The following is a 15,919-nucleotide window of genomic DNA, read 5'->3' on the forward strand; positions in this document are numbered from 1 at the left end:
TCAAGAGCATAATTTTTTCTATATATTTCCCATAAAGAGATTTAATCTATATACAGATTTGTTTTTTGATATTACCAACTTCATTTTGCATCAGTGGTGTATGTGAATCTCCTGCATGTTTGTGCTTGATATTTTTTAAATTCCTTGTTGTTTAAAGTATTACATGTCTCCTTTTCCCCCCATTGACCTCTCCCCAGCCGTTCCCACCCCCTAGCACAGTGATGGCGAACCTATGACACGCGAACTCATTTTTTTTGGTTGATTTTTCTTTGTTAAATGGCATTTAAATATATAAAATAAATATAAAAAATATAAGTCTTTGTTTTACTATGGTTGCAAATATCAAAAAATTTCTACATGTGACACGGCACCAGAGTTAAGTTAGGGTTTTTCAAAATGCTGACAGCTGAGCTCAAAGGGTTCGCCATCACTGACCTAGCACATGCCCTCACCCCGCTACTGTCTATGTCCATGGGTTATGCTTATATGCATGCATACAAGTCCTTTGGTTGATCTCCACTCCCCCTCCCCTGTGTCTTGATTTTTTTAAACCTAGTTTCAAATAGTTTGTTTCTAGTTCCTGTAAATTATGCTTATATCATGTTAGTAGTGATATTTCTGTTTCTACTTGATACTTGCTTTTCCTTATCATGCAGTCTCCTGTAAAAATACTTCATGAAAAATAGAATACTAGCATATTTTCCTAAATTTGGGAACTATTTGCCTACAAAATTTTAGGTAGCCAACTTTTGAATATTTAATATCAGAAATAGCAAAATAAAATGAATAATTTGCTTAAACAGATTTACTGATTATTCGTTGTACATTAGAATTTCTTAGACAAGTTTTTAAAACAAATAGTTTTGAGTTTTCTCAAAAGTGTACTGTAGACAACAATGTTAAATTTATTATCAATGCGAATTAATGAATCCCAAACACATAAAATTACGGCTTTTAAATTTTCTTAGTAATCTAGGGAATCCTCAGATTTAAATACTTGATGCCCTTTTGTGTTTTTATAGTTGTACTCATGGCAATTATTCATTACTACATACTGGATCATTTTTATCTACATCTTGTGTCTGTTTTGTTTATATAGAATAAATATTTGTGGTTTCTCATTTTTCTGAAAAAGATTCAGATAAAATAGGTTTGAAATACTATCTATAATTCATGGCTTGAAAAGAAAGGCCTTATCCTGGTATTGTATGGAAGAGAAAACTACCTAAATCATTTCAGCAGCAAGCTTATAACCAAGATAACATCAGCATTTTCCTTCTTAAAGAAAAAGATACGTGTTTTCCATTTATTAAAGTAAGGGAGCGTTGTTTTATTAAAAATAGTATGATAAGTTTAACCTATCAGGATCTTAAACTAGGCTTAGAGAAGATTATGTTATTTTTGATAGGGAAAACATAGTGGTAAAATTTTTTTTTATTTACATTTTCACTGTATATGCAAGACCATAAATAAAACTCCTAAAATATAAAAAAAAAACTTGTTAATAGATCATAGTTTCCTCACTATATATGCAAAATCATAAGAAAACTTCTAAAATATAAAAAATACTTGTTAATAGATTATAGTTTTCTACTTTAATTCTCAAAAAAATTATCCCATATATAGTGATAAACTAATGACATAATGGCTAATTGATAAAAGTTGTCAATTTGAAAAAAATCTAGATTTTAATTTTCTTCTCACACATAAAATGTGGCCTGTGCCTTAGTATTGCTTGTTGTTTTGTTTTTTTACAAAGTTTAATATTTGCATAAAATAGAAACAAGCAAGCAATACATTTGATCCGTATTACTTAAAACTTAGGGATAAGAAGGGTTTTAGTTATGTTAGAAATGTTTGACATGCTTCAGGAATCCAGATTTTCATTTCTTGACTTTGACTAGATACTGCCTTTTCCCACAATGAAAAATAAAACTTTATGGAACTATGGTCTATATTACTAAAATATGCTTTAAACAATTTTTGAAGATTATATGCGATAGTAATTTATAAATAAGGTATATAAACTTCATTTAGCAGAAAATTTTTAATAAATAACCATGCAGTATAAATTTATTTTAATTATTACTTTTTTCATGTTGCTACTTATCCATGGTATACTCAGTAAGGAATTAAATAGGTTAATTTAAGAGCTGCATTTAAAAATCTATTAATTACTTTGTTTTCCTTATGCAACTAATACATGTTCTTTACAGATCATTTGGAAAAGTAGAAAAATAGATAAAGAAAACAAAAGTCATAACCTCCCTCCAAGAGATTACCACTGTTAGCTTTCCTTCTTGCCTTCATTTAACAAGCATTTACTGAGCATCTTATAAGGGTAAGGCCCAATCACAGTTGTTGGGTATATGAGGTGTTCATGGCAGGATATAACCGCTGCCCTCTTGATGCTTATAGTCTAACGGTTCTAACCCCTGTCCTTTTGAGGCTTATAGTCTATCAGAGAATATAGACACATGAGATAAAAGCTATGGAAGAAGAACCCAAGGTACTGTTAAAACCAGAAGCAGGGAGCTAACCTGGTTTGATGAGTCCCAGCAAATATTCTTGATATTTTGTGAATGTGTTAAGAGTCTTCCCTAGATTACTGTACTATTATAGATAGACTAGAGGCCTTGTGCACGAAATTGGTGCATGGCGAGGGTGGTTCCTCAGCCTGGCCTGGTCCCTCAGCCTGGCCTGCACCCTCTCACAATCCAGGACTGCTGGCTCCTAACTGCTTGCCGGCCTGCCTGCCTAATCACCCCTAACCACTCTGCCTACATGCCTGATTGCCCCTAACCGCCTCTGCCTGCCTGCTTGATTGCCTCTAACTGCTCACCTGCCTGCCTGATCACCCCTAACTGCCTTTGCCTGCCTGTCTAATCGCCCCTAACCACCTCTGCCTGCCTGCCTGATCACCCCTAATCGCCTCTGCCTTGGCCTCTGCACCCGGGACCCAGGCTTCCCTCCTCTGGCCAGCCGCAGGCAATCAGACCCAGGCTTCCCTCCCTCTGGCCAGTCACAGGCACCCGGGACCCTGGGCAGTGCCGCCTGGACCCTGGCTTTGTCAGGAAGGACGTCCGGAATGACGTCCAGAAGATGCCCGGTCTAATTAGCATTTTACCCTTTTATTAGTATAGATCAGCGGTTCTCAACCTGTGGGTTTTGACCCCTTTGGGCGTCAAACGACCCTTGCACAGGGGTCGCCTAAGACCATCAGAAAACATATATACTTACATATTGTTTTTGTGATTAATCACTATGCTTTAATTATGTTCAGTTTGTAACAATGAAAATACATCCTGCATATAAGATATTTACATTACAATTCATAACAGTAGCAAAATTACAGTTATGAAGTAGCAACGAAAATAATTTTATGGTTGGGGGTCACCACAACATGAGGAACTGTATTAAAGCGTCACGGCATTAGGGAGGTTGAGAACCACTGGTATAGATGTTCTCACTTGCTCTCTCTTTCCCTTTCTTATATTTTTTAAATTCCTTTGGCTATTTCAGTGAGAATATAGAAGGAAAAACAATTATTGTGTGCATGTAGCCTCCATATCTGCAAAATTCACGTTATTTTAAAAACCACTATGGTATCATTATCATTGCTATAAACCTAAGTAGACTGAAAATGAGCAAATCTCCAAAATGTCTATTAGGCAATTAGTTCCCTATAGGCAGGAAAAAATTTAGCATTACCAAGTTATTTTTATTATAATATAAAGTTGCCGATTCACTTGTTATATTTTATAGAAGTACTTTATTTTACCTGGTTTTAACACTATTCTTGTCCTAAAGCAGTTATCATAGTTTCATAGCGATTTTGTTACAATTTTATATTAATATGCTTAATTTAATCAAACTATTTAAAGACCTATTTTTCTAATAAGAAATCATGTGCCTTGTTTTTATCATTGTGACCTATGCTAATGAATATGAAAAGTAGCATGTATTGTAGATATATGTAATAGTACCATAATCCTATTTCATTAAAACAGTAAATTAACAATGTCATAGGATACTAAGCCTTGAGTTTGAACTCTCAACATTCCCAAGAGCCCTCAAGAGTCCTTCATGGACCTTATGAATCTTCTTAAAATAGAGGCTATTTTTTTTCCTTTCTGGGAAAGTAAGCTTTTGTGTTAGTAGCTGCCAAAGAATTGAGGAAGCCATGACCTTGATGATAAATCCTCCTCACATGAGCGTATTTGAAGAGCAGTCATCCCAGGGTAATGGCAATATTTTATGTTGCTCAGAAAGTGATTTTTGTAACATTTTCCCAATACTTCCTTTTGTCCTTAACTATTTCTGTATCCTTACGAGATTTAGGAAATATAATGCAACAAATCCTGAATATTGTCAGGCTGCTTGAAAAATGAAAAGCAGTATGTGTGTTCATCAAAATTTTCATAAGTAGCCAGAACCGGTTTGGCTCAGTGGATAGAGCGTCAGCCTGCGGACTAAAAGGTCCCAGGTTCGATTCCGGTCAAGGGCATGCACCTGGGTTGCGGGCACATCCCCAATAGGAAATGTGCAGAAGGCAGCTGATCGATGTTTCTCTCTCATCGATGTTTCTAACTCTCTATCTCTCTCCCTTCCTCTCTGTAAAAAATCAATAAAATATATTTAAAAAAATTTTTTCATAAGTAATCTTTGGGGAGCAGCATTCTTGGATTTGAAACTGCTTCTGGAACATGGGCTCCTCTAGGCAACAAAATATTTTATTCACCTTTATTATTTCTAATACTTTGCCCAGTGTCTGACACACAATCATTGTTCAATAAACTTTTGTTGAAGGAACATATGAAGGATTCTAGCAATAGAGTTTACTTAAAAAGTTAAGATCTTTAAAAGATTAAATTTAGTTAAGATCTTTAAAAGATTAAATGTTAGTCAAGGGACAAATGTATTTTAGACTCTTCTAAAATGAGATTATTTGATCAGTTCTACAAGATAGACTTAGGACCTTTTTGTGTAACTAAGTCATTAATGTGTTCAATATCTATTGGACAAACATTGAATTGTTTTGGAAAGGTATATGAAGCTTTAAAATGTATTGATCATGAGCAATTCTAATTGTCCACATGTTATACTGGAAATGGAGTCCAGCAGAAGAATGCATAAATGGCTTATACAGCTCTCTGAATATGTTTTCTTCATGTAGAATATTTTTAAATGACACTATATGAAATATTTTCTAATGTCCTATAGCCAAGATTATGGAATACTGAGAAATATTTCATATTTATAGAATAATAAGTTCATAGAAAATATTGGTTAAATGAATGCATTATCAGGGGAGCTTTGTAAGACATTTGGGACTTGCAAAGTAAAGTGGCCTACTCTTTTGAATAATTTAAGAATATATCAATGCATGGTTTCATGATAACAGTTTAAAAGAAACAGTTTCAAATATTTAATCATCTTTTTTTTAAAACAAAATACTCTCTAAGTGAAAATATATAAATTTAAGATGTGGAAATATGGCTATTTTGACACTGATTATGAAATATTATTAGAGAATAATAGTGTGGTATTTTCTAAAATACTATTTTTAATTTTTTTGAAGCAAAGTCAACTTTTTTCATGCATGAAAAACTAATGTGCCATAGGAGATATGTGACTTAGATATCTAATGAGCAATTTATTTCCAATCAAACTATGAAGATTAATGGGTTCACTCAGGGAAAAAATAGCATTCAACTTGAAATAGAGATATTTGAGGCAACTCAATTTGTTCACTTGGGAGTAAAGTTTTAAAAATTCACTTTCCAAACGTAAGTTTATTTCTGAAAGATACAGTCCTTAATGTTGGTTATCTTAATAAAATAATTATGAAGTATTTGTTTTAAATATTCATAATACTAACCTTCGGGCATGTAGAAGGATATACTATTGTTATTCCATAGACCACTATGTAGAATATTAATCATCAAAACAATAAATTGCCCTGTCTGGTTTGGCTCAGTGGATAGAGTTTTGGCCTGTGGACTGCAGGGTCCCAGGTTCGATTCCGGTCACGGGCACCAAAAATAAAAAAAAAAACTAAAAAACACACAATAAATTCTCCTCATGTGTTGTCATGGTTGTTTTCTTCCTTATCACATTTATATGCCTGATGGACTTTACTATACATTTTCTCCATTGCATTGTAATTCTATGCACAGCTGTCTACCACTTTGGAACATGGGCTCCTCTAGGCAACAAAACATTTTATCATCTTTATTATTTCTAATACCTTCCCAGGGTCTACACAGTCATTACTCAATAAACTACTGTAGGAGGAACAAAAGAAGGATTCTAGCAATAAAATTTACTTAGAGTTAAGATCATCTTTAAAAGATTAAATGTTTAATATTAATCAAGGGACAAATACATTCCAGACTCTTCTAAAATGAGATTAGTTGATTAATACAATCAAGTCTGTCATTGGGTTACCAAAAAATAAAAATTATTTTTTAACTTTTGATTTACTCAGTTTTATTTTGTTTAGATATTTGTACACAATTAAGTCAGTCTTACCAAATCATGTTTCTATGGAGAAATTTCTTGTGTTAAGCAAAAGTACTTCTATTCCTCTAGATAACAGACATTATTTTGAAACCCCTGATTAAAGGCACTAAAATAAAATGTCAGTATTAATAAGCACATCTGCTCCCCCCACCTCCAAAAAAAGAAATCAAATAAAAAAACCTCACTACAATATGAAATAATAGAAACAGATCTTCCATATCTTACTATTTTACCAGTTGAATATTGTTCCAATGGTTCTTATACTGCATGAATCCCAGAAATATAACAATGAATTTCATGTGGGAAACATCACTCAGTATTGCTGAATAACTGCAATTTTACCAGCAAGCAGTAAATACATATTTATACGGTGCAGTCTGTAACGAGTTGTTCATATCAGGGAAGTTCTGAAATCTCATTATCCATAACTCCTGCATACTATCTTGGTGAGAGACTTTATAGTATTTGAAACCATACTATACTTATTTCTAAATCATTTAACAGAGGCTATTTGTTTTCTTGTCTTTTTACATATTTTTGATGAGATAACTTCAGATTTTAAAAGAACTGCATAGAGAGTATGCAGCTTCCTCTTTTGTTAACATCTGAGCATAGAACAATTATCAGTCCTAAACCTTAGTATAGCATTATTAATTAAATGATAGAATTCATTTGGGTTTTACTGATTTTACCAAACATGTCCTTTTTCTGGTCATTTTGTCATTGTGTCTCCTCCAGTTTCTGACAGTCATGCCTTTCATGATCTTGGCTCTTTTGAAGAGTACTTTGCATTTATCTTGTAGAATATCTCTTAATTTGGATTTGCCATTTTTTCATGATTAGATTGAAGTATGCATTACTGGGAAAGATACCAATTCTAGTGCCATGATTATTGCTTATATTAATGAATAAATAAAATATGGTATACAAAAGGTGTGGTTTTTCATGTTTATGGGACGATTATAAGCTTATAGAATTGGGTTTATGCTCATTAAGAGTCTACCCTAACACACCATCCATCATTCACTTTACTTCCTTTCTTTTATCCTACCTGTTGTGCCAGACTCTCACCTTCCACTATCACTGATCTTCATTTCCTTCACTGTAACTATACTCTCCCTAAGTGGCTGGGCAAATCCTCCCGTCTTTCTTCTCAGGTCAAAGATTCCTTCTTGATCCCAAATCATACTTGGGAAATCCAAAGTCTTATCTTTAATTGCCCCATTTCCATGCCACCAAAGCCACCACAAAGAAATAAAGCACAATAGGAGGAACTAAAGACATCAAAAAACAAACCTATTCTACTAGATCTGGTCCAGAATCACAAATGGGAGAGATACGTGATTGGCCAACAAATGAAATAGAATTATTCATGTATTCTTATGGAAATTCATTATCACCCTTTATCTATCTTACTTGCTATTAAAATAAAGTATATGATTTTGTAACATTAACTAAAGGGAGCTTTTTAGATTAGCTGTCTTTTGTTTGAATCATCAAGTAGAGAAAAAAAGATAGAAATGTATGAAATAGCTCCATTCTGTTTAATGACATATGTACTTGAACTAGGTTTACTAAGAACCTCCATAGTTACTTTAATTTTAAAATATAGCCCTAGACTTCCTAATTAAATATGCATCTCCTGTCATAAGAAAATAAAACCCTCTTATGCTTTTTTACAGTAAATTTCATTAAGCATTTCTTGTAAGTTCATTTCAGTATCTATCATGGCCCACTAAAGTTGGAATTCAGTTGTAAATGGTGAATTAATTGCCTTTTGTATTAAATGAAATAAGAATCTCAAATATGCAAAGTCAGGAATTTTAATTGTGTTCTTCAATTGCTTATTCAATGCATTGGAAAACTGAATGCAGAAGTATGGAAAAAAAGGCCAAAGGTTGTTAAATGTAGCACATCACACGCATTTTGCACTTTACTTAATGATCCGAGTATTTATTACTATGAAGTAAATGTACTATTTAAAGAATTATGGTGGAATTGTAAAACGTTAAAACTCTAATTAATTTTAGTCTGAAGCACGGAGTGTGCTCATTTTGCCTAAAACATTTTCATTATCGTATTTTCCCAGTTATTAAGATAAATTTTTCCTCACTGTGCAGGACTAGCATATTTTCTCTATTAAAAGCACAATCTTAAATACTGTTGTGAATTATATCTAGTATGTGTTTTAAATGAACAAAAGAAAGTTAACCACAGGTTGGAACAATAACTACAGATTAAGTGTGTCTACATATTTTTCACCAAAATATTCATATACTAACAATTTTAAAAGGTTTATTATTAAAGCATACAGATAATTATGACTTCATTTGAATCCAACTACAGTAACTCTTCTTTAATTCATCAATGGAATATTTAAAATCTAAAGAAAAATACAAGAAAATAGGAATACTTGTGGTGTTTAGCTGCATCTTCTCACTTCATTTTACTGTTGTATCCCTGTGTGGTTTTGTCTGCTGTGAATAACAAATTCAGTAAAATAAAAAAAGCTGACATCATTCTCTTTGAAAACATAGACCCCCATTAGGCTTACTTATTTCTGAAAATAGTTCAAATGGACAAATTATAAAGGGATTTATTAAAAGAAAGCTTATGTTTTCTGATTGAGAAAGTAATCCATGCTCAGAATAGAAAAATAAATACATGAAAGCCAGACAAGAAAATAAAAATTAATAACATAACCTCTATGAACATTTAAAGTACTCAAGGAAGGAATTTTAAGTAGAACCATGGAACACAAAATATTTATTTTAGTTGTATTATTTCAATGTAGGGGCTACAGATGCTTTGGGTGTTTTCTACATAAAATCTTTGAGCATATTTTGTATTTACTTTGAATTTAGAAAACTTTGATTAAGTAGCCATTTATTTTGAAATAATTTTAGACCTACAGAAAAGTTGCCAAAATAATACAAATAATTCTCATTTGTCCTTCATCCAACCAAAAGGTTAATGTTCATATGGATCACTGGTTTACCTTCATCACTCGGGTAAAGTTGTGTTTGACAGGTTTCTTCACTCTAAATGTACTTAAAGCCATCTTTAAAGATATGAAGAAACAATGGGGAAAGTTACCCTTTGTATAATTCTACTCTTAAGAGAAATCATTTAAAACTTGGCCATCTACAGGATATAGTCATCAGCAGTTCTCGTGGACTGTAATGCTTTTATTTTTTATTAATCCTCACCCCCTAGGATATTTTTCTATTGATTTTTTTTTTTTTTTTGATAGAGAGAATGGAAGGGAGGGGGAGAGACAGAGAGAGAGAAACATTGCTTGGTTGCCTCCCACACACTCGCACCCTATCCAGGGCCTGGGTTTGAGCCTGCAACCAAGTTGTGTGCTCCTGACCAGAACTGAACCTGGGACTCTTCAGTCCTTGGACCAGGGCTCTATCCACTGAGCCAAACTGGGTAAGGCTGTAATTTGAATCTGAATATTACGTGAGCTGTAGAAATCCCAGCTGCTAAAATAATTGGGATTTGTCTGGAGTTGGTTACCTCCTTAAGAGAAAGGAAAAGCTGGATGGATAGGTTTCATTAATTGGTCTCCATTCTTTTAACTGATATAATGAGAAATAAGTCAAATTTGTAAATAAGGAAAGATAGAAGGCACTTTTCTTGCAAATTGATGGTGCAAATGAAAGCTGAATGACATTTAAACAAAACCTTGAAAGTTTTATTCAGTGGTAAAAGGGATTTAGTGTAGATAAACATGGCAGTGTTTTTACTTATTTCTCTGTTAGAATAACTATTTTAGTCTCAGGTCACCGGAAGCATTAGACCAAGCATGTCAAACTCACAGCCCAAGGGCTACATGCAGCCCACAGGAATATTTTTGTGGCCCAGCCAATATAACGGTATGTAAGAAACGTTTTAATAAAAATTTCGTAACTTAATTTTTACAATATCCTGTTACACATAATTATTAATAACGAACTACAACGTTCGCTAATGCCTGATTACTATAATTGTGTTGCATTCATTTCCCTTATGCACCTTACACGCAGGCGCACCATTTCTCTCCACTAATACCAGCAGCGAATATTTTAGCAGCCAATTGCCACATCATTACTCTTGTACTGACTTGTTTGATGTGCACAACAGGAAATATTTCGCTTTCAGAGAACAAGAAAAATAGGTTTATTTGCATTACGCTTATTAATTTGCACAGTTATTCAGTGTCTGGTAAGTTAATGTTCAAGAAAAAATACTAATTATTATTATTATTATTTTTAATCTTTTTATTTTATCTTATTTTATTTATTGCTTAAAGTATTACAAAGGGTATTACATATGTGTCCTTTTTTTCCCCCCGCCCTTGACAGTCCCCTAGCCTCCCCTATCCCCCAGTGTCTTATGTCCATTGGTTATGCTTATATGCATGCATACAAGTCCTTTGGTTGATCTTTTACCCCCCTCCCTCCTGCCCTCCAACCCTCCCCGGCCTTCCCGCTGCAGTTTGACAATCTGTTTGAGGCAGCTCTGCCTCTGTATCTATTATTGTTCAAAAGTTTATAATGGTCTTTATTATCCATGAATGAGTGAGATGATGTGGTATTTTTCCTTCATTGACTGGCTTATTTCACTTAGCATAATGCTCTCCAGTTCCATCCATGCCGTTGCAAATGGTAAGAGTTCCTTCCTTTTTACAGCAGCATAGTATTCCATCGTGTAGATGTACCAGTTTTCTAATCCATTCATCTACTGATGGGCACTTAGGCTGTTTCCAGATCTTAGCTATGGTGAATTGCGCTGATATGAACATAGGGGTGCATATATCCTTTCTGATTGGTGTTTCTGGTTTCTTGGGATATATTCCTAGAAGTGGGATCACAGGGTCAAATGGGAGTTCCATTTTCAGTTTTTTGAGGAAACTCCATACTGTCTTCCATAGTGGCTGCACCAGTCTGCATTCCCACCAGCAGTGCACAAGTGTTCCTTTTTCTCCACATCCTCTCCAGCACTTGTCGTTTGTTGAATTGTTGATGATAGCCAGTCTGACAGGTGTGAGATGGTACCTCATTGTTGTTTTGATTTGCATCTCTCGGATGATTAGTGACTTTGAGCATGTTTTCATATGTCTCTTGACTTTCTGAATGTCCTCTTTTGAAAGGTGTCTATTTAGGTCCTTTGCCCATTTTTTGATTGGATTGTTTATCTTCATTTTGTTAAGTTGTATGAGTTCCCTATAAATTTTGGAGATTAGGCCCTTATCAGAAAAAATACTAATTTTTATTAAAATGTTCTATTATTTTATGTTAATGATTACTCATTTATTTCAGCCCTTTGTATTCAGCATGTCTCTATCGAAATAAACTTACGTTTCTATGAAAATTGAAGCTTTTGTTTTTTTGCGGCCCACATGAACTTAAACCTATTTGGCCGTGTTAGCCTTTGAGTTTGACATGCTTGCGTTAGACCATAATTACATGGTCCATATGTGCCTAGAAATTAGTGTCCTCGCTACAACAATGCCGATAGTGTAAAAAGAACAAGATGGCTAAGGGATCACATTTAGTCTCTTGACCTTATAATGTTATTGTTATATGAGTGGGTATTTTTGAAATTCCACACATAAGTAGCAGATCTGCAAGGATGTTACAATCAACACTTTTTTTTTGGGGGGGGGGGAGGAGAGTATGAATTAACAAGCTTAAACATTACAAGGTAAATCTGTCTCCTTTCCAGCAGCCGCAAAGGGTACATTTTCTTGCTGACTGCTTTCAGAACACTTCATGAAACACATGTCAAACCTGTCAGGGCTGTCACCAAGAAAATGATCCGTGTGGCAAGGGTCTTTCCCTGGGAAACACACAGATGTCTTTCCTCAGCAAAGAGTGACATAACCCTGCCATCTATTAGAGAAATGTTCGCCTGCCTTTCATATCCAGTAGTGAAGAAATTCTTTGGTCAAATGGCTTCCTTTTTTGCACTCTCATTCATTATTCAGTCATTTGTCAGTGGTACTTGATTTGCTGCCTGAGCTATTTTAATGTTTTTATTAATCCTGAATTATAATTTTCTTACAAAAAGTGACCTGCAATGTTGGAAACACAAATTAACACTTTAAAAAAGAAGAAGAAGAAGCCAAAGCAACCTCTAAAATCCTTTCTGAAGCTTTACTGTCTCTTAATTCATCTATTACTGTTATTTTGATCATTTTTATGATGCTAATCTATAGCAGTTATGATGAATTATACTCTAGCAGTAAGGGTTAAATGCCTTTTCCACCCCTCCATAATTCTTTTCCCACCCAGGTCACAGTTACCCTTGTGCAAAGGAAGAAAGAGATTGGATCTTGTTACTTAGTCAACTGTTTTAAAAGCATAGAAAGGCAAGATATTTTAAGACATGTCTTCAGCATGAAGGAGAGTGTGCAACAGATTTTGCACCTGTCCTGAACAGAAGGCAATGCTAGAAGAGGCCTGAACAGAAGGCAATGCTAGAAGAGGCGTGCATTTACAAACCATATTTTCTTACTCAGAGAAATTTAACAATAAAAAGGCTGGCATTATATTAAGAAAGTTAGTTAAATATGAAAGTAATGCATATAGATACTTCCTAGCTCTCAGGGACATTATTAAGCCTTCACATTCCTATTTTGACTTAGAGCATCATTGAAGGTTGCTAGGAAAACTGGATAACCAAGCTTCTTAAACCAGTGAGTCATATTGGTGGGGGAAGTTAGTAGACGCCACATGATAACGGCTCCATTCTTGTACATAATAAAGGATATGAACTAGGTAATAACTATCTTGGCTGATTTTGCTTCAAGTATTTTTGCTTATTAAGGCTTTTAGTACTGTTCTAAGCTAGCAGTGTGACTACTGGGTAAGCAAGAATATTACACTTTTCAAAATTACATATTAGTTTAGGCAAAACTTTCTCTTATTCAGTTTTTACTCCACTGTTTCACATAGCTCAGAAAACATTTATTGGACTCCAATTATATATTAAATGTGCCCTGTTTGATGGTGGGAGTATATGATAAAAAAGATAAAGCCCTGCCTTGAGGAATATATAGGCAAACTCAATGCTAATTAACAAAAATTTCTTGCCACTTTTACCTGCTGATTTAATACTTTGTCAGTGTCTTGCCTGAAGAAGTCAGTGGAAAGTGTAGAGTAGTATTTACTTTTTATTATGATGTAATTAAAATGTAACCTCTAGAAATTTTTGTCTAAAAGTAGAAACCACTGGTTCATTCATAGGTTTTCATGAGGCAAGGAACATAATATTTACAGTGGCCTTTTATGCTTAGAGAAATATATTAAAATTACATAGCCAAGATGATATTTGAACACCATCCCTTACATAGCTATAATATTCAGTTTGGTTGATAATATTGATAGTTTCTCTACTTTCCTGGTGTCGACAAAATCTGAATCACTAACGCTGTTGAATTTAGAGATAAAATATATAAAGGAAGCTTTCTTCAACTTAATGTTTACGGGTAAAGTGTAGTTTTTCATGGAAAACAAATATGTATACCATGATCTGCATTTGCTTATATGATCAGTTTACTAAGCAAAGCTCAACAATGATTTAACTGAATTGAATTTTGTTTTACAAGATACAGGGTGATGCATTTGGTGATACCAATATTATTACTGTTATCTAGAGATACTTAAGAAATTTCTACAGCTTTAATGAACTCAGTCAAGAGTTAGGCAATGCTTTTTACTTCCGTTAAAATGAAAGATCTTACCTGATAAATAAAAAAGTATTAGAAAAGCAAGACTGCTTTGTGCGTGGGTATTGTTGAAGGAACAGGTATGATGAGATGGGTTTCAAATTGTGAGATGAAGTATTTTTCCAGACTCTCATTATTTATACTTTGGAGGTCGCCGTTTAATAATGAACACCAGAAGCACTTTGTTCCTATGGAACCAGACGTGATGTCACTTCATTTATTCGCCATGTTCCACAGGCACCCGCTCTGAGTTATGAGGCCACCACCTAGAATCGAAGCTGTAGGCGACTGTAAGCTCTCTCTAGTCTGTCATGTCCATGTTTCCTATTTTAGAGCTGACTGATCTTCAGATAACATATGGTGGTGCAAGTAATTGGAAAATTGGCAGAGCTGTCAAGAAAGTATGCTAGATGACACAAAAATGCCATGCTCGGAGCACATAGTGTCTCTGAAGTTAAATTTATTGTTTTTCATCAAACGGTGAAGTAAAACTACCCGATTCACCCCCTTTAAAAGGACACTTTTTAGTGGCAGGTATGATTTCAAAAGACATTTTTAAGTAGTTGATAAAACAAGTTACTTTTAAAAATACAGAAATTGTTAGTCAATGTGTAGTATAAAACAGCACCCAATATAAATATTTAAATGTTACATAATTTTTGCATTTTGTTACAGCCTTTTCCCTAGGATTACTGGAATCATAATAGTCAATTCTTCAGAGAAATAGAGTTAAAATGTATTAAGTATAGCCGATAAAAATGCCCTAAAGTTTTTATTTTAATGTTTTCTAAAATTTATTTCACAGGAAGATGAAAATGAAGCTGAAAGAAAAAATATATCTCAGGAGCTCAGCATGGAACAGAAAAATCCAAAGAAATAAAGGATTTTCTGTAGTGTTTTGGAAAGTTTGCAACTTATGTAGTAGTAGATAAAATTTCTAATTGTAAAATGTTAATTGTAAAATCTTAATCTGCAAAATGTTCTGAATAAAGTTGTTGAAAATGAAATAGGAGCTTGCATTTGAAATTTGTATGTTTTTAGAGCAATTTAAACTTTTATATAAAAGTTAGGCCTTTAAAATATATATTTTTAAAAATTCTTAACTGAGATTTGAGAATAGAGACAGAATTTTTCTCTAATCTGTAACCTAAGTGTTAGCACATCTGAATGACCTGAAAGAAAAGTCTTTTATCCCCTTACTACTCTGTGTTGTCTTCTTCAAGGACCTTAACAGAATTCCAGTTAATTTATAAAGAGAAACCAGCATAGTTCAAAAGTGAACAAGTGCACGTGAAAACACTTAAAATCAACCAATGCTACAAGATGAAAGATCACTTTCTGATTTCAACATATATTAATTTATATATCACCTAATATCCTAGGATTGCAGGTAAAAGCGAAAAAGAAATTATTTAACATTTTCTGTGGCAGAAGTAGGGCCATAACTTTTGATTCATAAAATATTTACTAAGGACCTACTATGTACACTTTTTCTGGACATTTCAAGAACAGTTCCCAACTGTTTGGCTTAGGGATTCTGTAAAATTTCTTTGATTCCCATCTTTCTCAGCAACCAGCCATGTTTCTTTCTGGTTCTAATTCCCAAGCTATCATTTGCCAACTACAGTAGGAGCAAAGAATCTACTTGCTATTTGCAGAGCCAAATGTTTTTGATAG

The 15,919-nt window shown here is 33.8% G+C and overlaps 1 protein-coding gene across 1 annotated transcript in view; it reads left to right on the forward strand.

Annotated features, from left to right (window-relative positions):
• Positions 1 to 15,249, forward strand: part of PHF14 (PHD finger protein 14) — a 142,233-nt gene extending 126,984 nt beyond the window's left edge. Inside the window, exon 18 of the mRNA XM_081102811.1 lies at positions 15,048 to 15,249. Within this exon, the coding sequence (XP_080958937.1) occupies positions 15,048 to 15,122 (75 nt within the window). The 3' untranslated portion in view covers positions 15,123 to 15,249. The remainder of the gene's footprint in view (positions 1 to 15,047) is intronic.
• Positions 15,250 to 15,919: the final 670 nt, after the last annotated feature.

Source organism: Myotis nattereri (genome assembly GCF_964212035.1).
Source record: "Myotis nattereri genome assembly, chromosome: 11".
NCBI lineage: Eukaryota > Metazoa > Chordata > Mammalia > Chiroptera > Vespertilionidae > Myotis > Myotis nattereri.